This window comes from Orycteropus afer, unplaced genomic scaffold, assembly GCF_000298275.1.
Source record: "Orycteropus afer afer isolate SDZICR_OR568_19922 unplaced genomic scaffold, OryAfe1.0 scaffold00124, whole genome shotgun sequence".
Lineage (NCBI taxonomy): Eukaryota > Metazoa > Chordata > Mammalia > Tubulidentata > Orycteropodidae > Orycteropus > Orycteropus afer.
In genome coordinates this window covers 8,440,724-8,463,797 of record NW_006921711.1, presented here as the reverse complement: position 1 = coordinate 8,463,797, position 23,074 = coordinate 8,440,724, and the positions used below count along the sequence as shown (strand labels likewise).

At 36.8% G+C, this 23,074-nt stretch overlaps 1 protein-coding gene across 1 annotated transcript in view; it reads left to right on the top strand.

Moving 5' to 3' along the window:
* The window catches only part of FBXO11 (F-box protein 11), a 44,792-nt gene that overhangs the window by 21,367 nt on the left and 351 nt on the right, over positions 1-23,074 (top strand). Inside the window, exons 11-20 of the mRNA XM_007944408.2 lie at positions 10,195-10,412; positions 11,331-11,416; positions 12,310-12,404; positions 13,841-13,963; positions 14,053-14,138; positions 17,633-17,709; positions 17,809-17,952; positions 20,801-20,911; positions 21,791-21,898; positions 22,242-22,350. Of these exons, the coding sequence (XP_007942599.1) occupies positions 10,195-10,412; positions 11,331-11,416; positions 12,310-12,404; positions 13,841-13,963; positions 14,053-14,138; positions 17,633-17,709; positions 17,809-17,952; positions 20,801-20,911; positions 21,791-21,898; positions 22,242-22,350 (1,157 nt within the window). The remainder of the gene's footprint in view (positions 1-10,194; positions 10,413-11,330; positions 11,417-12,309; positions 12,405-13,840; positions 13,964-14,052; positions 14,139-17,632; positions 17,710-17,808; positions 17,953-20,800; positions 20,912-21,790; positions 21,899-22,241; positions 22,351-23,074) is intronic.

Genomic DNA, 23,074 nt, shown 5'->3' with positions numbered 1-23,074 from the left:
TTTCAGCTTGAACTTGTCGGCTTCTACATGCTTGTGAGCCATTTATCTAAGATAAATCTCTCTCTCTCTCTCTTTCTCTCTCTATAAATATATATATATATACTTTGCTGGTTTTTGTGTTTCTCTAGAGAACCCAATCCAACACAGTTATATTGACTGTGCAAAAGCATTTGACTGCGTGGATCATAACAAATTATGGATAACATTGAGAAATACAGGAATTCCAGAGCACTTAATTGTGCTCGTGAGGAACCTGTACATAGACCAGGAGAATAAAGGGATACTGCATGATTTAAAATCAGGAAGGGAGAGTGTCAGGGTTGTTCCTTTCATCATACTTATTCAATCAATATGCTGAGCAAGTAATATGAGAAGCTAGACTATATGAAAAAGAGTGCAGCATTGGGATTGGAGGAAGACTCGTTAACAACCTGCAATATGTAGATGACACAACCTCGCTTGCTGAAAGTGAAGATGAGTTAAAGCACTTACTAATGAAGATTAAAGACTACAGTCTGCAGTATGGTTACATCTCAACATAAAGAAAATGAAAATCCTCACAACTAGACCAATAAGCAGCATCACATTAAATGGAGAAAAGATTGGAGTTGTCAGATTTCTTACTACTTGGTTCCACAATCAACACCAGTGGAAGCAGCAATGAAGAAATCAGACATCGTCTTGCACTGGGCAAATCTGCTGCAAAAGACCTTTTTAGAGTGCTGGAAAAGATGTCTAATTGAAAACTAAGGTGTTCCTAACCCCAAATTATGGTATTTTCAATAGCCTTCAGTATCATGTGAAAGCTGGACAATGAATAAGGAAGACTGAAGAATTGATGCCTTTGAATTGTGTTGGCGAAGAATACTCAAAAATGCCATGGACTGTAAGAAGAATGAACAGACCTATCCTGGAAGAAGTGCAGCCAGAATGCTTCTTGGAATTGAGAATATCCAGACTTTGTCTCACCAACTTTAGTCATGTTATCAGAAGGAACTATTCCCTGGAGAAGGATACCGTGCTTGGTAAAGTGGAGGGTCAGTGAAAAAGGAGAAGTCCCTTAACAAGATGGATTAACACAGTGGCTGCAACAATGGGCTCAGGTATAACTGAGATTGTGAGGCTGGCGCAGGACCAGGCAGTATTTCATTCTCATGTATAGAGGGTTGCTGTGAGTCGGAGCCAACTCGATGGCACCTAACGACAACAACACACTATGAAGAGTATCATGTGGTGATTAGACCTAAATAGTTTTCAGACCAAAGGGCTCTTCATTCTATTAGCCAGTTCCTGATTCTTGAGAATCTGGCTTATGTTAGTACCTGTAGAACTTTCTAGTTTTCATAATACTGATGCTCTCAGCTGCAATGTTTGGTTTGTGAGCAGGTTAAGAGGATAATCAAAAGTATTACAGAAGCATTGCTTAAGGCATGGCTTGATGTTATGGCATAGTAAATTGGTAAATGGACTCCCTAGGTGTGCAGATGGTTAACATGAAAGGTTGGAGGTACAAATCCATCCAGAGGCACCTCAAAAGAAAGGCCTGGTGATCTGCTACCAAAAAATCAGGGATTGAAACCCCTATAGAACACAGTTCTAGTTGTATACACATGAAGTTGCCATGAATTATATTCTAACTTGATGACAACTGGTTTGATTTGTTACTGTTTTTTCTTTTTCTAATTGGTGTAAGTGAAGATACCTACAGAGTTTCTGACAAGTTCTTGTCATTGGAGAAAGACTAGGTAATCAGTCAAAGATTAAGTCTTCGGCTGTATTTCCTAAGAGGAACTATTATTTTGTATTGGAACTATACTGTGCCAATATTGCACTACTCATATTGCCTTTGGGCTGTGCACCAGAGTTGCAAATGATTTGCAGTACAAGATAATTTGAACTTCCATACAAATTCCTTATCTTTGAAAGAGCTGTGGTGAGGATTACTTATTTAAGGTCACCATAGTAATTTACTCCTCCTCATGTACCCTGATACAGTTTATTTTTTGTAAATCTAGACTTCTAAATTTTAACAGCATTTTTAAAACAACTCTAGGCAATGCTATAGATAGATATTCCCAGTAAAGATTAATGAAGATATTTGTAAGATGTGATAGATTTGTAAGAGAAGATGGGGTGCGGGAGAAACATATCTTTATTGTGTCTGTTTTAGTATTGTGACACAATCTTTAAAAGCCTTCTGGGGGCATGTTTTCCTATTCCAGGTATCTTGATTTGTTGTCTTTTTGTCTTGGCAGCTTTCGATTGATAGGATATCACTAAGGATGACCCTTTTAAATCCCTGTCTATCTGTCACCCATCTTTATTTCCTATAGAACTTCAGAGTCTATCAAAGTAAACATTTAAGATGGTTCTTCTGTCTTTAAATATGTTCATGTTGTTTGTTCTCTAAAATTGTCCTTTTTTCCTTGTCTATGACATACGTAGAACTCAAATTCCTGTATTTCCAAGAATTAATTTTTTAAAATACTTTCTGTATTTTTATTTTAAAGAAATTAATGGTTTTGTAAAAATTACACTACATACTCAATATGAAAGATGCCTTTAGAATTTGAAAAGATATGACTAGTTTGTCTTAAATGTTGTCAATTGCATCCTTAAACTTTTGACTAAAGTATTAACTCCCTCAGTCAAAAATGAAGAAACTAATATACTTCATATTTCAATCTATCTCTACTCCTCTATAACCTTATTTTTCTTTTGTAAAGGTTTTAACATTCACATTTCTAGAGGTGATGACCTTTGTTTATTCAGAATTTATTTACCACTAGTCCTTTTATCAAAACTTCTCCATTCCTGGATTTTTGAGTTTGATTCATTCTTGGTATTTTGTTGTCTTCTAGCCATTTATTTACTTTCTCATGGATCACAGGAAGGGCTTATGGATGTTGTAGGTCGAATTCTTGCCACATGATGACTGTCAATTGCCTTTTAACTAGGCTGAATATACAATTTTAGATACACTTTTATGTACATTTTTCTAGCATGAGATATAGATGAGAGTCTGAGATGCATCCTGGTTTTTCTTTGTGGTAGTATTTTGCATTTCTACCTTAGTATTGATGTTTGTTGCTGTTTTGTTTCCTTTCACTATTTTTTTTTTCTGCAGATATTTGACTCTCTGTTTTGTTACTTTATTACTATGTTCTTTTCAAGTTCTGTATGATTTCCTCAGATCTATTCATGTCCCTTGCTGTGTGTCCATAGTCTTGTCTTGTCCGTTTTTGTGTTACTGTTCTTCTTCCAATTTGGTTTTCATCACTAATTTTTTAACATACACAAATATAAAACAAATAGTGTGAATTCCCATGTTCTCACCACCTGTCTTCTACAACTGTCAGTTCATGGCCAATTTTGTTTCCTCTGTACTTTCTCACCTTTTCTTTACTCCCTTTACTCAGGAGCTCTGGTAGCATAGTGCCTAAGGCACTTGACTGCTAACCAGAAGGCTGGCGGTTCAAACCCACCAGCCACTCCTTGGAAGGAAGATGGGACAATCTACTTCCGTAGTGATACTGCCTCAGAAATCCAAGGAGGGATTGCTATGAGTCAGGTCTGACTCGATGGCACATAACAACAACAACAACAATTTCTGTGTTGAACTCCTTATGGACCAAAAATAAGCAGCTTATTGCATGGCACTAGGGCTACAGTTTAAAAGCATTGCTTAAGATAACATACTCTCTGTATTTCCTATTTTGAAATCAGGAAGCTCTCCCTCTGCTTTTTGGATAGTCTCTGTTAGATAAGAAACTTGAGTTTCAGATGAGAGAAATTGTACATTAGTATATTTTCTTCGTTTTTACTTTTTGTGCTGAAATTATTTCTATAAAAATATCAAAAGAGAGAGATTTTTTTCCTTTGCTATGTCCCATTCATGCCATTAGGTCTTATTACTTAGAAGTTCATTGCTGTTTGTTAGCACCCTCAGCTGTTGGGGAAAACTCTACTTTGATGAAGGTCTAATGTATTAGTTTACTATCAGCACCCTCTTCCTTATCCAGATTTCATAGTATTTGGCAAGTGTTTTGTTGATTATAATTGGAGATTGTAAAGTTTATTTCAATGAATATAGCTTATTTTCTTCTATTTTCCGTTTCTTTTTATTTGGAGAGTTTTAAGAAAGGGAAGCTTGATTCTTTTTACTTGGTCATATTTAATAAAGAATATTTCATTTCACAAAAGTGAAAACTAAAAAAGTACTTAGTTCTGCTTTTTACTTTTATATTAAATGTTAGGTTTTTAACTTGTTAAAATGGTATTTTCAAGGATTTGCAGTAATGTTGTATAATAGATTCAGAAATGCTTGTGGTGAGAAGCTAACTTTTTTTTTTGCTAGTCATCTCTTTTCAAGTTAAGATTTGGGTGAAAGTTTACAGAGCAAATTAATTTTCTTTTCAGCAGTTCATATACATTTTGTTTCATGGCATTGATTTCAATCCCCATAATGTAACAGCTCTCTTCCCACTTCCTCTTTGTGGTTGCCTTTCCCCTATGTCCTTTCCAATACATTCCTGCCCTCTGAGCTATCTCCATGTAGATGCTGCCCTTGTGATCTCCCATGGTTGATTGTTCTAAGGAGTATACCTCACTGGTATAAATGTTCACTGTATAGGCCTGCCTTTCTGGCTGGAAGCCAGGGTGTAACTAGGGGCATAGTCTCAGGGGTTTCACCAATCTCTATCAGACCAATAAGCCTAGTCTTTTTTATGATTTTCATCTAGTCTTTTTTATGATTTTTTTTTTTTTTTTTGTCTTTTTTTGTAATTGTGATTTGGGTGGAAGTTTACAGAGGAAATTCATTTTCCATACAACTTAGAACAGTTCATACACGTTTTGTTCCACGACATTGATTGCATAACCGCATAATGTAGCGGTTGTCTTCCCACTTCCTCCCTGTGTTTACTTTTTCCCTGTGTTCTTCTTTGCTATGCATTCCTACCTTCTTTGCTGTCTCACAAGGCAAATACTGCCCTTCTGATCGTCCATGATTGATTGTTCTAAGGAGTGTACCTACCTGTCTGTTACTTGGCTGGTAGTCACGGGAGTGAGTTCAATTTTAGGCCCAGAAGGTGACTAAGGGCCATAGTTTTGAGGTTTCACCTGTCTTTATCATCCCGGTAGGAGTTCTGGTGGCATAGTACCTAAGGCATTTGACTGCTAACCAGAAGGCTGGCGGTTCAAACCCACCAGCCACTCCTTGGAAGGAAGGTCGGGCAATCTACCATAGTGATACCACCTCAGAAACCCAAGGAGTCAGATCCAACTCCACAGCAGTGCGTTTGATTTGGTTTGGTTTATCATACCAGTAAGCCTGGTCTTTTTTTATGATTTTGAGACTTATTCACGTTTTTCTCCCACTGTATCCAGTATCTCCTATTTTGATCCCTTTCCAAGTGGTTGACAGTGGTAGCCTAGGCACCATCTAGTTCTTCTGGTCTCCAGATCATGTAGACGGAGGTTCACATCGTCCACTAGTCCCTTGGACTAATTATTTTCATACATCTTTGCTTTTCTTCATTCTTCTTTACTTGAGATGAGGAGAGACCAATTGTTGCATCTTAGATGGCTGCTCGCAAGCTTTTAAAACCCCAGTCACTACTCCCCAAAGTAGGATGTTGCTAAAATGGCAAGGAGGCCCCATGTTCTGACCTCCTCTAACCCTACAAGAGGAAGACAGGATTACCAGCAGTAACCCAAGGCCTATTCCTGCCAGGCCAGACATGCTGCCTCCCTCCAGCCCTTTCACCAACTGTTCCTCCCAAAGCTCCCACCACCTCTCTCTTGGGTTCGATAATTCGCTGCAGTGGCCACACAGAGCTCACAGATTATGGGGTTTATTAGGGAAGCACAACAGGCTACAATTCAGGTTCAGGAAAAATGCTCAGTCTCTCTCCCAGCCCACCGTCCCTCATCCAACAGTCTCTCACAGTCTCTTTCCCAGCAGTGCTGGTCCCTCGGTGTCTAACTCAGCATTGCGTGTCTCTTGCGTCTCTTTCCCAGCAACGCATGTCTCAGGAGCCCGTGTCTCTTTCAGCAGCACGTCTTCCTCAACCAGCAGTCAGAGAGAGAGTTCTGCCTCCAGGAGGCCTCCTTTTGAGCCCGGAAGGGTGGTCAAACTAGCCAATCACAGCATCAGAACTCTAAGCACATGAGAGAGAGTGGGAACCTCCCAGAACATTGTATTGTGCCACACCCAACAGAAATACTCCACGTGGATAACATTTACAATCAGGAGCTCCTCAGTTGCTCATTCTACCACTGAGTTTACGATGACTTATGGGTAGAAAAGCCATACAAAGTAATTTACTATACCGCAGATGTATAACAGTGTGTGTGTGTGTGTGTGTAGCATGTTATTCCCATTGAGAACAAGCTCTTATTTTTAAATATAGTAGAAGCTCTTGGTAATCTGATACCTTAAAGCAGGCAAATAAGTCGTAATATGGGATCATCCAGATTCAGCACAATTATCTTGCCTTTGGAATTGTGTGTGTGTGTGCACATGTATGTTGGGGCTTGTGTGGCTTCATATTAAAATGCAAAGCAGAATTGTGTCTACTCACAGTTCTACATTCTTGGATCATTTTTCAGTAGAGGCATTGCTTAACAAAATACATACATTTGTATTTTAAAGCGGCTAACATTAACTGAACTGTTTAACCCATTATAAAACTATAAGTCAATCTTCGTCCTTCCAAACTGTGACAAAAATCACTGCTGTAGTCATGTAGTGACTTCTGGTTTAAGATCATGGAAGAAAAAAAATCTTTTTGCTGCTTTATTTTCTCAGAAGTTACCATAAACTAAAACATTCAGACTCCATCTTTGTTTGAAGTTGGGGATATTTAAAGTCTTTAACCTAAACTGGTAAATAGGGTAAATGATTGAGAACTTGTGACCAGGGCAACCAGTCCACATTTGGACAAGTTATAAGGATTCTTTATATTCAGGAAGATACATTACTAAACCCCAAAACCAAACCCACTACCATTCAGTCAGTTCCGACTCCTAGCAACCCTGTAAGTCAGAATAGAATTGTCCCATAGGGCTTACAAAGCTATGATCTTCATAGAAGCAAATTGCAACATCTTTCTCCTGTGGAGCAGTTGGTGGATTTGAACCACTGACTTTTTGGTTAATGGCCAAGCATTTTAACTACTGTGCTACTAGGGCTTCTATAAATTGGTAAACCTACTACGAATAAGTAAATTAAGAGATGATTTAGACAACTGCCAGCAAATTTGAGATAGAATTATCACTAGAGAACTAAGGAAAGGACAAAAGCAAAGACAGCTGCTAAATTTAAGGAAAATGAAAAATGGTACAGCAGAGAATATGTAGTCATACTTTATGGCTCAGCTCTGAATAGCACACTAATCTAACCAAAATTACGATGTAACTGCGTTGGAAGGCTAAAGTGAGTGAGTATGTATGGTGGGGGATACAGAGGTACAGGAGCTAAATCCTCGTATCTGTAATAGGAAGGCAGTAGGTAATACCGAATACTGAAAACTAACATATAGCAGTGCACTTAGTGTACTTAAAAATACGGACATAGGTCAAAAGAGTCAGCTAATAGAATTGCATGTGGGGAGTATCTAGAGAAGGGAACATAGAGAGGGGGCTGCTGTCTACCTCAACAAATTTGTGGATCTAATTTACTCTGAACTGTGTAAAATCAAAACCTAAAAAGAAAACAGAAAAAGAATCCCATGCATCTGAATGAAAAGTGAGTTTAGTGTAAAGTATAGCAAAATAAATGTTTAACTAGTAGAGCTAGGAAATGACAGTGGTCATAAAGACTAGGAATTTTTAAGGAAGTTTAGTAAATAGCACATCTTTCCCCAACCTCATTTCTGGACAAATTAAAACATAAAGCTAAGAATTGGCATGAAGAAGCTAAAATACTACATTTGTTAGTGTTAAAGGTTAAGTTGAAGGACACAAATTAGAATGAGAGCCAAATGGGTCTGTTTAACTGGACCTCCAAATTAAATATACTTACCCATTTAGTTAGCAACTCTGGTAGCATAGTGCCTAAGGCACTTGACTGCTAACCAGAAGGCTGGCGGTTCAAACCCACCAGCTGCTCCTCCAAAGGAAGGTTGGGCAATCTACTTCCATAGTGATACTGCCTCCGAAACCCAAGGAAGGGTCGCTATGAGTCAGGTCCAACTTGACGGCACATAACAACCACGACAACCCACTTAGTTACAGGCGGTGTTCATGAAGGAGTAGCAGAAGGCACGCTTCTTAAAGGCAGCTCACTCCCTTAAGGGAAAAGAGTGAAGCTAAATTGAACATATTCAGTATATTCTTTCCCAAATTTACCAATTAGGTATGTCATTCCAACTTCTGGCAGAAAGATAGACCAAAAGCTAGACTAACTGAGCACTCTTCTTATGGTTGGAAACATCAGAATTGGTGAATTGTTCTGATCTCTAATGTTAAGGTCTTTTAGTCCAACCTTTTTTTTTTTTTCTTGTTTTTGTTTCTTTGATGATCAGTTTGGCCATGTTGTTGTTGTTGTTGTTTGCCGTTGAGTCGGCCCCAACTCATAGCGACCCCTCCTTGGGTTTCCGAGGCAGTATCACTACGAAAGTAGGATTGCCCGACCTTCCTTCTGAGGAGTGGCTGGTGGGTTTGAACCGCCAGCCTTCTGGTTAGCAGTCAAGTGCCGTAGCCACTATGCTACCAGAGCTCCTAGTTTGGCCATAGTAGTTTATTATGTTCAGTGTACATTCACTTTTTTATTTGATGTGAAATTAAGAAGGAAATACTTTTTTCATAATTAAAGATGCTATTCAATTTTACATAATTCTCTGATTTAAAAAAAATTAAGATATTAAAATTCAGCTGTAGATATACAATTTATAGGTAATTTGTACTTGTGGAATATGAAAGCTGAGAACTATTTTTTGAATGTTCTTCTTGGAGTCCGTTTTCTCAGAGTTAAATATGTGGTATTCAAAATTATATCCCATTTCTCCTTCTAGTCAATGTAGCAAAAGGTTCAACAAACCCTACTTGAGTACGTACTTGTATGTATATATATATAGATGCTCCATAGGTTAGCACACTCCTTTCCTCCAAAGGAACAAATTATCATGTGGAAATAGATAAAACAAATAAAGGAATAATTCATGGAAATGGTGTAAGAAAGACCCTTAACATTAAAGGGAGTTTAAAAAGAGAAGAAAGCACACTCAGTCTTTAAAGGGAGAGATAATGAAATGGCTTTTTAGAAAAGCACCATCTTGTAAATTTTTTTTTTCTCTTAATATTCAGTTTTAATTGAGTCTTTCAACGTAGGATATCTATATATAGCAGTTTTCATTCTCATTTTTAAAAAGGTGTCCATTATAGGAAATTTAAGAAATTCAAAGAAGTATGAAGACTATAAAAGTCATCCATAATCCCAATGCTCAAATAATAATGCCGTCATATTTTTGTTTCATCTTTAAAGTTATTTTTAAGTAAAATTGAGGTCATACTTAACATATACTATCTTGAAGCCTGTTTGTTTAACATGGTGTCATGTATACAGTATGAGTAAGTCTTCAGAAATATTTTACTAAGTCGGTCCCCTATTACTAGACTAAGATGAACATTTTTTTATATTTACTTGCATTTATTGAATAGATTTTTCCCTATTTTTCCCCTGGCTTTGAATTTACTCAGACTACTTAGAGGATTTCTGGTTGGTGGTTTTATTGTTACTGTTGGAGTGAAACTGTGCCAGGTCCTGTGTCATCTCCATGATTGGTTACAGATTAGACTATTGTGATCCATAGCATTTTCACTGGCTTATTTTTCAGAAGTAGCTTATCAGGCCTTTCTTCCTAGTCTGTCCTAGTTCATTGGTGGACACACCAGTGAAACCTGTTGCATAACAATATTCAGTCCTCCAGTGACAGACTGGTGGTAGCTGTGCATATGAGAATCAAATGCAAATCTGCCTCTGGAAGGCGAGAATTGTGTCACTGAACCCACCAATCCCTTTCTTTTTTTCACTAAAACATTTAAATCTGTTTTCTTATATGTTTATTATTAGAAATTTGTTATGAATCTGTCTGTTCTTATACATTTATGGCACTTAAAAACAATTTTTTTTTAATGTTTCTTTTTTGGAAAGTAGCTTTTACCTAAGGAGTTAAATTCTGTATTTTTCAGGGTTACTTTGAAAGTTGCAACATACACAGAAACAGGATAGCAGGCTTTGAAGTAAAAGCCTATGCTAACCCCACAGTGGTTCGATGTGAAATACACCATGGGCAGACTGGAGGAATATATGTCCATGAAAAAGGAAGAGGACAATTCATAGAGAATAAAATATATGCAAACAACTTTGCAGGTGTATGGATTACCTCAAATAGTGACCCAACAATAAGGTATTTACATATAATTATTGTTAGAAGTTACTTTCTTCACAAACTTAGATTTTGTGTTAAAAGAAAAATCAAGATACTTAGACTTAACTCTTAAAAGAGTTTTTCCTCAGTTGTGTCAGTACTAAGGAAATAGATTTTACCAATAAAAGTCATCCATATGAATGAGTCTAGTATTGCATTATTTATTTTTTGGTGTTCTGTTTGTTTTTTATTATTGATCTAGGCCATGTACAATATGATTTCATAAACAGTTAGAAATGCTGTGATTTTTATTTGAAATTCATCAGACTGTATGATAGATGAATAAATAGGGCTATGACCTTTCCTCAGAACCTGAATGATTTTTTTTACTTATGTTCCTTTCCTGAGAATTAGCAGGTAGAATAACTCAGGAAACTAATTATGTTAAAGATTCTTGGACAGAGAGATCAAAATTATAAAAGTTCAAACTTCATCCTCTCACTTTTATTTAATAGTTCCTACTGTCCCCTTTTGGCCACAATAAGAAAGCAAATAGACCCAGTCTTAAAGACATTAACCAAGACTGTAGAATAAACTATTACAATTTACTCAAAGACCATACATTATTTTGTCAAATTTTATTTTCCACTGGCTTTATAGATTATGGGACTTACATGTTGTTAATGTTCAACAAATGTTTCTGGATCAGGTAAAAATTTAATATATTTTCAGTTTTGAATTTTTAATGATGAGATAATAAATGACTTTTGTAAAGGCATAGGTCTTGGAAGGAAACTTAGAAATCATCTTGTGTCATCAGCCCCTTGTTTTACAGATTAGAGAGTTAAATAAATGATTTGTCCAAGCTCACATGACCATGAATGCCCTTACAATTTATAAAACAAGCAAGCTTTGCTAAATAGATGCTTTTTTAATTACTATTTTACATAATTATAGGGGGAATTCTATATTTAATGGAAATCAAGGTGGCGTTTACATCTTTGGTGATGGACGAGGCCTTATTGAAGGAAATGACATTTATGGTAAGCATATGGTTTTGTTTATAAGATTTTAGAGATTAGCCTATCTGCTTGACATTAGCAGTTAGTCTCAAGGACTTGTTATGGTTTCTTTACATTCATTCCATTGCTTAATAATTAATGAATTATTTCTGTGGTAGTTTTAATACATTTCTTATACTCACTGAAAAAAAAAAAAAACAAAACTCACTACTACCGAGTCAATTCCAACTCATAGCAACCTCCTTTGGATTTCCAAGGTAGTAAATCTTTATGGAAGTAGATTGCCCAGTCTTCTTCCTTATGGGTTTGAACCGCCAGCCTTCTAGTCAGCAGTCAAGTGCCTGAAAATACCTATTCATTAACGCTTTCGAGACATTAATTCAGCCAACAGTTAATTAGATATATATGTGCTAGACACCAATATGTTCCTGGGCTTTCTGTCTCCTGCTAACACTTACCATGATAATACTTACAGCTTATTGAGTTCCAAGCACTGTTCTGAGCACCTTACATTTAATTTAATTAAATCGTATAATCTGCACATCAACCGATTGAGGCAGATACTAATAATATCCCCACTTATAATCAGAAAATAGAGGCACAGAGAGGTTAAATAACTTTTTCAAGGTCACACAGAAAGTAAGTAGAATTTCTGGGTTTTAACAGCAGCCTGGCTTCAGAGTCTTTGTTCTTAACTTCAATGCTGCATGCAACTGTTCTGCATTCATGTATACTTCTAGTTCTCTTAATTTTGTCTTGTATTGGTATTAGTTCATTGAGTCGATTCCAGCTCATGGATGGGAACCCAATGTGTCTTGTAATTCTGATGAATTTTAACTAAAATACCAAATATAAAATTTACCATGTGGCATTAGGCTCAAAATGTTGACATTATAACTTTTATTTTTAAATAGGGAATGCACTAGCAGGAATTCAGATTAGGACAAACAGTTGTCCAATTGTTCGACATAACAAAATTCATGATGGCCAGCATGGTGGGATTTATGTGGTAAGTTAATGAGTATAGTTCCTGAAAACTCAGACATCACAACCAGGAAAAAAAAGGGGTTATGGGGATGAGGGATCATGTGTAACTTTAGGTAGCTTTAGGTAGATAGACCACATACAACTTTTAGAGTATGAGTACGTAGTGTATATAATGTTCTGTAAAAATTTAATCAGTACCCAACAGACTAAATTTAGCCTATAGGAGAGATACCTTTTTATTAAAGTTCTTAATTATAAAATAATTAGCCATATGGGTTGAACACATAAAAACAAACTGATTGACAATCTGGGTTATATTTATTACACTAGAATTTTTGCTAATGTGACTACTGTATGAATCTCTTAAATTTTCCAAAAGTAGTAAGTAGAAACATGTCATCACTGGAAGTAGTAACACTAAACAAGAATACTTGTCTCCAAAAAAGCCAAGTATTTATTTGAATGTATATTGATCATAATTGAGCATCTTGTTAGAAAATTTTAAAACTGCATTTTTCCTGTATCTTCTATTGCCATGGTATCTGAAACTATTGCAAATAGTTTAATAATAGAGAATTTCAAAAAAGTTCTTGTATAATGCCAAATATGATTCTAGTTTTTGCTTATAGTTCTAGAAACTCACTGCTAGCGAGTCAGTTTGACTCAAAGCAACCTCTCCTTGGGTTTCCGAGGCAGTGTATCTACGGAAGTAGATTCCCCAGCCTTTCAAAGAGTGGCTGGTGGGTTTGAACCACCAGCCAGCCTTCTGGTTAGTAGTCATATGCCTTGGGCACTATGCCACCAGAGCTCCCTGTTTGTTTTTTTGTTTTTGTTTATAAAAAATAGTTTTGCTTATAGTTCTAGAAATGACTGTGTCTTAAATTATAAAAATAAAAATTTTAGTAACTTGAGACCTGTTACTTTTAAGTGATTTCACTAGAGATAAATTGGGAAAAACTTCTAACTTTTCAAATGGAAGATCTTCAGTTTGTTACAGATTTTAGGATAAAGTAAGAGGTTCTTTTGTTTAAAAAAAAATAATTGAATGCTACTACTTTTACTGTAATTGACTTGAAAGTACAAAAGCACATACAGAATAATATAGAAACTTCGGAAGCTAAAATTCAGGTTGTTGTTGTTGTTATGTGCCTTCGAGTCGGCCCCGACTCATAGCGACCCCTCCTTGGGTTGCCAAGGCAGTATCACTACAGAAGTAGGATTGCCCAACCTTCCTTCCGAGGAGTGGCTGGTGGGTTTGAACCGCCAGCCTTCTGGTTAGCAGTCAAGTGCTTTAGCCACTATGCTACCAGAGGCTACATAAACAGAATGCTGTCAATACCTTCTTACCAGATGAATAAAACTGATTTTCTTCATACCTATCTTTAAGAGGGGGAAGCACACTGTAAAATGCATGCTTATTAAAAAATAAATGTTGTAACTAGTACAACTTTTATTTAGCATGAGAAAGGACAAGGAGTAATAGAAGAGAATGAAGTTTATAGTAATACTCTGGCTGGAGTCTGGGTGACAACCGGCAGCACTCCTGTACTGAGAAGAAACAGGATACACAGTGGCAAGCAGGTAGGATTATCTTGGACTTTTAGATGGGAAATACATTGTTTTTTAGGCATTTTTTTATTACTTGTAATTTATTTATTTATTTTTTTTAGGTTGGTGTTTATTTTTATGACAATGGACATGGCGTGCTAGAGGACAATGATATATATAATCATATGTATTCAGGGGTTCAGATAAGGTAAACATTTTTACATTTGGATTTCTTTTGGGAGGAAGTTAGGTTTAAGGGGTATGTAGAAGAAATTTTTCTCTTGTTTAATGTTCAGTCTTTATATTCCCCCTTTTGTATATATATTCATATTCTAATTGCACTCTTGACTTGCATTGTCAGCATATAGCTTTCCTTAGCCTAGCTGAGAGCGGCAGCCAATGGAACATACCCATAAGAGCTTATTTCCACTGTTCTGTCGTCCACCATGACCATCAAATCAGCTGTCAATATGCTCCTTTGTACTTGGAGAGTGAATCCTGACTCTGCATTGTTGTTGTGGGAGGTGCTTACGTTGAGTCCATTCCAACTTATAGCAAGCCTGTAGGACAGAGTAGAACTACTCCATAAGGTTTGTTAGATCATAATCTTTGTGGAGTGGATCGCCAGGTATTTTCTTCTGTAGACACATTGAGTGGGTTTGAACCATAACATCCTGATTAGCAGCTGAGTGCTTAACTATTATACCACCAGGGCTCATTCAAACCAAACCAAACCCCTTGCTGTGGAGTCACTTCTAACTCAAAGAAACACCCTGTAAGAAGTAGAACTGCCCCAGGTTTCTAAGGTTGTATGTAATCTTTGCAGAAGTAGATCACCACATCTTTTTCCCACAGACTGGCTATTGGGTTCGAACCATCAGTCTTTCAGTTAGCAGCCATGTGCTCAACCACTGCACCACCAGAGCTCTGTCAGGAGGAATTTGTGCTTCTCAAAAAGAAGTCTGTATAACAATACTTGTTGCTGTTCTTGGCATGTTGTGGGCACTCTAAATGAGAATCAATTTTTTTTTTCCATTTCTATAAAATTAATAGTTGTTTATACACTTCTTTGCTTTGGTGTAACAATTTTCAGAACTCTTAATATTCCTAATGATCATATGATTCAATCTTTCATTTTACCTGTAAGGAGTGTATACAGTAATAATAGTCATTTAATCTTACTCATTTTAATTTACATATTAAGAGACCATCTCAAGAAGAGAAAGTATTATAATGAAATGAGCAAAGCCCTGGAGGTAGAAAACCAAAAGGGAAGAGCACACTTGGCATTTCTCAGAGTGAAAGAACTAAAGAAAAAATTCAGGCCTCAAATTGCAATAATGAAGGTAAGGGCAAAATATTGAATGATACAGAAAGTATCAAAAGAAGATGGAACGAATACACACAGTCACTGTACCAAAAAGAATTGATCGGCATTCAGCCATTTTAGGAAGTAGCATATGATCAAGAACCGATGGTATTGAAGGAGGCATTCCAAGCTACACTGAAGGGATTGGTGAAAAACAAGGCACCCAAAATGCCCATTGATATGTTCTAACAAAAGGATGCAATGCTGGAGGCACTCACAAGAACTTTGAAGGACAGCTACCTGGCCAACCAGCTAGAATGAGCATATTCATGCCATTCCAAAGAAATTGATTGAATACAGAAATTATTGAATGGTATCATTAATGTCACACACAAGTTCAGTTAATGTAAAAAACGGGTACAGCAGTACATCAACAGGGAACTGCCACTCAAGCTAGATTTAGAACAGGACATGGAATGAGTCATATCATTGTCAGTATCACATGGATCTTGGCCAAAAGTAGAGAATACGAGAAAGATGTTTGCCTTTGTTTTATTGAGTATGCAAAGGTATTGATTATGTGGATCATAACAAATTTTGGATAACATTGTGCAGAATGGGAATTCCATAACACTTGTGCTCATGCAATACCTGTACATAAACCAAGAGGCAGTCATTCACATAGAACAAGGATACCTCCTGGTTTAAAATCAGGAAAGGTGTGTGGCAGGGTTGTATTTGTCAACTTACCTGTTTAGTCTGTGTGCTGAGCAAATAATCCAAGAAACTGGATTATATGAAGAACATGGTATCAGAATTGGAAAACTCATTAATAACCTTTGATATGCAAATGAAACCACCTTGCTTGCTGAACATGAAGAGGGCTCAAAGCACTGACAGATAAAGATCAAAGACTACAGCCTTCATTATGGATTACACCTCAACATAAAGAAAACTCAGGTCCTCACTGGACTAGTAAACATCACGATAAAAATCCTTGTCAAGGATTTTATTTTACTTGGATCCACAGTCAATATCTATGGAAGCAGCAGTCAAGAAATCAAATGATGTGTTGGGTAAATCTGCTGTCAACGACTTTTCAAGTGTTTAAAAGCAAAAACTGAGATGCGCCTGACCCAAACCATGGTATTTTCAATCACCATACATGCATTGGAAAGCTAGACAATGAATAAGAAAGACTATAGAAGAATTGATGCACTTGAATTATGGTGTTGGGGAAGAATATTCACTATACCATGGACTGCCAGAAGAACAAACAAATCTTTATTGGACGAAGTACAACAAAAATGTTCCTTGGAAGCAAGGATGGTGGGACTTCTTTTCAGGTACTTTGAACATGTTATCAGGAGGGACTAGTCCCTGGAGCAGGACATCATGCTCAGTAAATTAGAGGTCAGTGAAAAAGAGAAAGACCCTTAATGAGATGGATTGATACAGTGGCTGCAACAATGAGTTCAAATATAGCAACAACTGTAAGGTTGGTGCAGGACTAGGCAGTGTTTCATTCTGTTATACCATAAGTCACTATGAGTCAGAACCAATTGGATGGCACATGACAAAAGTATTTAAGTAGGAGGTGCCTCAGGAAAATAGGCCTTGCAGTCTACTTACAAAAAATCAGCTATTGAAAACCCTTTAAAGCAGAGTTATACTCTGACACACACCGGGTCACAGTGAGTCAGAATTAACAACTGGTTTGGTGGCATAGTGCCTAAGGCATTTGACTGCTAACCAGAATGCTGGCAGTTCAAACCCACCAGCCACTCCTCAGAAGGAAGGTTGGGCAATTTACTTCCATAGTGATACTGCCTCAGAAACCTAAGGGGAGGGGTCGCTATGAGTCAGATCTGACTTGACAGCAGTGTGGTTTTTTTTTATTTTGGTTTATGATTATATAATCCTGTAGCAAAGTGTGCTTCATGGGAAATGCAGGGTTAAAGAAAAACTAGTTTCTTCACTGACTGGCTTCTCAGAGTATCTTGAGGGACACCATTGTACAGTCAGCCCTCCATATCTGCTGGTTCTGAACTTGTGGATTCAACCAACTACGGATTGAAAATATTATGGGAGGGCAGGGGGGTGAATAATTAAGTGGTCAGAGCAATCCATCAAAGGGAGCATAAAGTGCTTTTTACATATTATTTGGTATTATAAGCAATCTAGAAATGATTTACAGTATACAGGAGGAAGTGAGTTGTGCCAGTAAGGGACTTGAGCATCTGTGGGTTTTGTTACCCAAGGCATTGAGGATACCAAGAGTCAACTGTATAGATAATTCTTCCTGTGATTAATGTGGATTTCCACTGTTGGCTCATGTAACATGGAAATGGGAGTAGAAGCAAGTGACGTGACATTATTTTGTTTTATTGTAGGACTGGAAGCAACCCCAAAATTAGACGCAACAAAATATGGGGAGGACAGAATGGTGGAATTCTAGTTTATAATTCTGGTATGTTCATTCTTTCATCCTTTTTTTTTTTAATCTAATTTTAGTAGTTATTAAAAATGTACATTCTAAATATCATAACCTAAATTTTTGCATCTGTAGGTCTAGGCTGTATAGAAGACAATGAAATATTTGACAATGCAATGGCTGGAGTCTGGATTAAGACAGATAGTAATCCTACACTAAGAAGAAATAAAATTCATGATGGAAGAGATGGTGGCATCTGTATATTTAATGGGGGTCGAGGTATTGTTGTTAATTTTGCATTAGTGAAAAACCCAGTTTTTCATTATTCTTCTTCCATATCTTTAATGATCAATGATATTGCCAATTAATTTATAAATGAGTGGATCTCAGTCTTTTTCTTTACTAAGTCTTGAGATGGTTTAGGAGATTAGTGCCTAGAGTTAAAGTTTACAGAACTTTTTTCCTTTTGTAGCCACCTTGAATTGCCAGTTGTCCGTAAAGCTTTTTTTAAGGTAGCAAAAATTTGTTTACATCCTCTATCTAGACCTTTTATTAATCAGAATAGTAATACGATTGTAATAAACTTCAAAGTCAAGTTATAGAATTAGGTGTGAGAAATTGGTCTGTAAAAACCAAAAACCAAGTCACTGCCGTCCAGTAAATACATGAAAATGTCTATAGTAATGGATATTGATTTTGTAGCAGTTTGCAACTGTTTGCTGGAGAACAGAATGAATGAAAACAAGGCATGCTTGGTCTAGTATCCAGAGATCAACTGATGTTGCATGGAGGCAAAAGTTCCACAGTCCCTTTCCTTGCCAAATCTTTGTTCATAAAGGGAGAATAGCAAAAGTGTCAAATACAAACTTATCACCATCCCTAAAATGATGACAGTCCAACTTTGTATATACCTTATATGAATTATAACTAGTTATTACTCTAACATACCAAGATTCAGTCAACAAAATTTACAACAACTAAGCATTGATAATTCATTTCATTAATGACATAGACGCTCAAGGGGCTTAGAATCTAATTGAATAAAGTGACGTATGTCTGGTAGGACACACAATATAGAATGGTCAGTTTTATTTGTAGGGTGTTGGGAAAAGGATCATGGAAGTCACTTTTGAGCCATCTTAAAAATGAGTTGCTAATCACTGGTAAATGGGAGAAGCTGTTTCAGGTAGAGAAAGCATAATTAGTTCACTCTTTCATTTGTTCTATAAAAACACCTTTGAACCAAGCACTGTGGTATAGATAATAATGATATAGGTAATAATGATAAGAGTGGTAAATCACAATGTACTACATCTAGAAATTTATAATCTAATAGTGGCATTTTGTGAAAAAAGGGCTTTACTTAGCAAGAGGTACTAAAAGTTAGGCAGGACTGGGAGTTTGGACTAGATCTTAGCAATAGCACTTGAAAAGGTTGTAGTGAAAATAATACAAGATTAGAGGCAGGGACTTGAAATAAACTAGGCAAGGAATGATGAGAACCTGAGCTAAAGTTCAACATGACAGTGAGGAAAGGAAGGAACAAATATTAATGTTATAAGGGGTAGAATCAAAGGACTGGGTCAGTGACTAAATATAGGAATTGGGAGAAGAGTGAAAGATGATACTCTGGATTCTGGTATCGGTGACTACTGAATGGTACCTTTCACCAAGATAAGGTAATAAAGAACTATTTTGTAAAAAACAGTAGTGTCAGTTTTAAGCAGGCTGAATGTAAGGAGTTCCTTGGAATACTCAAGCTGGTATGACCAGAAGGTTATTTATTGTCATAAATTGAAGAAAAGGGCTTAAGAATTAGTACCATATATGTAGTGCTCCTTGGAAGCAAGAATGGCCAGACTTTGTCTCACCTACTTTGGTAATGTTGTCAGAAGGAACCATTCTCTAAAGGAGGATATCATGTTTGGTAAAGTGGAGAGTCAACGAAAAAGAGGAAGGCCCTCAACAAGGTGGACTGACACAGTGGCTTCAACAATTGGCTCAGTTATAGCAAAGATTGTGGGGCTGGCACAGGACCAGGCAGTGTTTCATTCTGCTATACATAGGGTCACTATGAGTTGGAGATGACTCAGTGGCACCTAGCAAGAACTACAGACCATGTGTATGTAATAGGCATAACATGGGAGGATGTAAGATAACCCAGTGTATATACAGGGAAAAGAGAGCCTGGACTATTAATTTTAAGGAGTCAACAAGAGAGGAAGACAGCACCTGGCATGCAGGGCCAGCCAGAGTTCAGAGGCCTAAAGTATGATTCCCTAAATTCACTGTTAATCGTTGTTTTACAGTGTTGTTGTTGTTACGTGCCGTTGAGTCAGCCCCGACTCATAGCGACCCCTCCTTGGGTTTCCGAGGCAGTATCTCTACGGAAGTAGGATTGCCCAACCTTCCTTCCGAGGAGTGGCTGGTGGGTTTGAACCGCCAGCCTTCTGGTTAGCAGTCAAGTGCCTTAGGCACTGTGCTACCAGAGCTCCCTGTTTTACAATAGGTAATTAAATTTGAAAAAGAAGTGGCATCAGGAGTATAATAAGACATTGCAGGAAGAAGAAATGTAAACCAAAAATTAGACATAAAAATGTATTCAGAGAAAATCTGATAGCAAAATGAGTAGGTTGAGGGAGTTTTTTGCTTTCCAAAAGTAGTTATTTTAAGCAGTGAAGCAGTAAGATCAGAGTTTCGGGAAGTTGGACTGGAAATGATACATCAGATGAATAGACTGGAGAAGAGCAATTGATCAGGAATGATTATAGCAGTAAAGGCCAGAAATAATAAGAGCATACAGAGGGTCCAAAGTTTCTACAAATATTTTAAAGGAATTCAGTTTAATTCACCAGTAACGAGTAAACTAAGCATAGTTCCTTGCTGTCATGGATTTTCAGTTTACTGGTTAGAATGGTTCCTTGCTACTTTCAGTAATTTTAGATTAAATTCTACCTTGAAAATCTCTGAAATACTAATAAACTTGCTTTTTGGCTGAAATTGGTCTTGTGAATTTTACAATCCAGTTAGTTAATACACAACCAAAACAAAGCCTAAATACCAACAACAAAGGCTAGTAACATTTGTTATATGTATTAGCCTTCATCTAAGGAAATATTTTTTATAGGTCTCCTTGAAGAAAATGATATTTTCAGAAATGCTCAAGCAGGTGTTCTCATCAGCACTAATAGCCATCCAGTCTTAAGGAAAAACAGAATATTTGATGGATTTGCTGCAGGTTTGTATTTTCTTTTGTTACCTGTGGCTTGTTCTCTGTCAACTGAAGTGTTTGGTTTTTGATTTACTACTCTTTTGCTTAAGCAAAAGTATCTGTTAACAATTGCTTGTAAGAGGACCTATTCCAAGTTCTAGATTATTCACCCTAAACCAAAAAGAAATGCTGTTCTTATTGGTTGATAATGATGAAACATAATTGGGATTGAATAAATGCAGGCTTATACTACCAGATTCCCTGGGTAGTACATTTAATTTGCTTAGCGGCTCATTGGAAGATTGGAGGTGTGAGTCTACCCAGAGGCTGCCCAGAATGCCTGGTGATACACTTCTGAAAAACCAGCTATGGAAAATACTATGGAGCACACTTCAACTCACATACATGGGGTCATCATGAGTTGGCATCAACTATGTAGCAACTAACAAATCATTAAGATTGGGGAGGGGGGTATTAAAGAATTAAAACGTTTTGCTGTCTAAAACTTTTGAACCTTCTATTAGTAAGGATGTTGTTGTTTGCCGTCGAGTCGGCCCCAACTCATAGCGACCCCTCCTTGGGTTGCCGAGGCAGTATCACTGCGGAAGGATTGCCCAACCTTCCTTCCGAGGAGGAGTGGCTGGTGGGTTTGAGCCGCCAGCCTTCTGGTGAGCAGTCAAGTGCCTTAGGCACTCTGCTACCAGAGCTCCTATTAGTAAGGATAGTGAACTACAAATCATGAAAAGTGAATTTTACTGATTCAAATAAACATTTGAATTGCTTTAGATGTTGAGGTTGTAACTTTTGAATATAAAAGAACTAATTTACTACATTTGCTGTATTTTGGGTTTCTTGTAAGAAACTATATGAAGTGATGCATCTACTGTTTGTAAATTTTTACTTTAGGTATTGAAATTACAAATCATGCAACTGCAACACTAGAAGGCAATCAAATTTTTAACAACCGATTTGGAGGCTTATTTTTAGCATCTGGTGTTAATGTGACAATGAAAGGTATGTGGGGTCTGTGTTCTGGCTATAAATACACGAAATGTCCCATGAAAAGATGATAATCAGAAGCCAGTTTGTTACACAGCAACTTAATTCCTCCTTTCACTTGATAACTTGGCAAGTTAAGAGAACCATTTTGAAGGACATAATGGTTCATAAGTAGGTGGAGTATCTAGTACAAGATAAACTCATTTTAATTCTTGGCTGATTTCAAACAATTACTTCATTGCTTAGCTTCTTAAAGTTAGAATCTATTCTATTAGAGTAATCCTATTATGTTTACAGTAGCTTTTAAAATCTTAAGTCTTTTATACCCTCTATTATTTTTTTTCTTTCTTTATTACAGATAACAAAATAATGAACAATCAAGACGCCATAGAAAAGGCTGTTAGTAGAGGCCAATGTTTATATAAAATATCAAGTTATACCAGCTATCCCATGCATGATTTCTACAGGTATATTTCTAAATTATTTGAGTCCTAAAAAAGGGTAATTTTTTTTTTTACAGTATTTTTTTCTTCTAAACTGGCAGTGCCCACCCAGCGTTGTTAAGAGATTTTTTCTTCCCTTAAATGTATAAGCTTCAGCAAAGATCAGCTGTTTTAAAAGTGGAAAGACTATAATGGAAAACTGTCCACATTGAGTTCTATGATCAGTCTACTGGAGGATCTTGTGTTGGGACCATAAAATATGAAAAACTTGAAATATAGCTAAAATTCACAATATGGAATACAGTGTTTATTTGTAACACACATTGTTCTTGTAAGTTTCAGAGCAAAACTGGTCATTAAATGTTCCCTAGATCCCAGTCATGTGGGTGAGGGTTTTAACTTGAAAGTTTTAATTCCTCTCTACAAATTCTTGTTAGTTGGCCGTGACTCATAGTGACCCCTCCCCTCCTTGGGCTTCCAAGGCGGTATCACTATGGAAATAGATTGCCCAGCCTTCCTTCCGAGGAGTGCCTGGTGGGTTTGAACTGCCAGCCTTCTGGTTAGCAGTCAAGTGCCTTAGGCACTATGCTACCAGAGCTCCTACAACTTACAAATTTATTTTCTTTAGAAGGTAAAAGACAGGAAATTTACTTACTCTATTAAAATTACATAAATTTTCAGGTTTTGGTCCTCTTTCCTTATAAGCCAAAGTATTAGGGTAATACATAAATAAATGCATTTTTCAGTT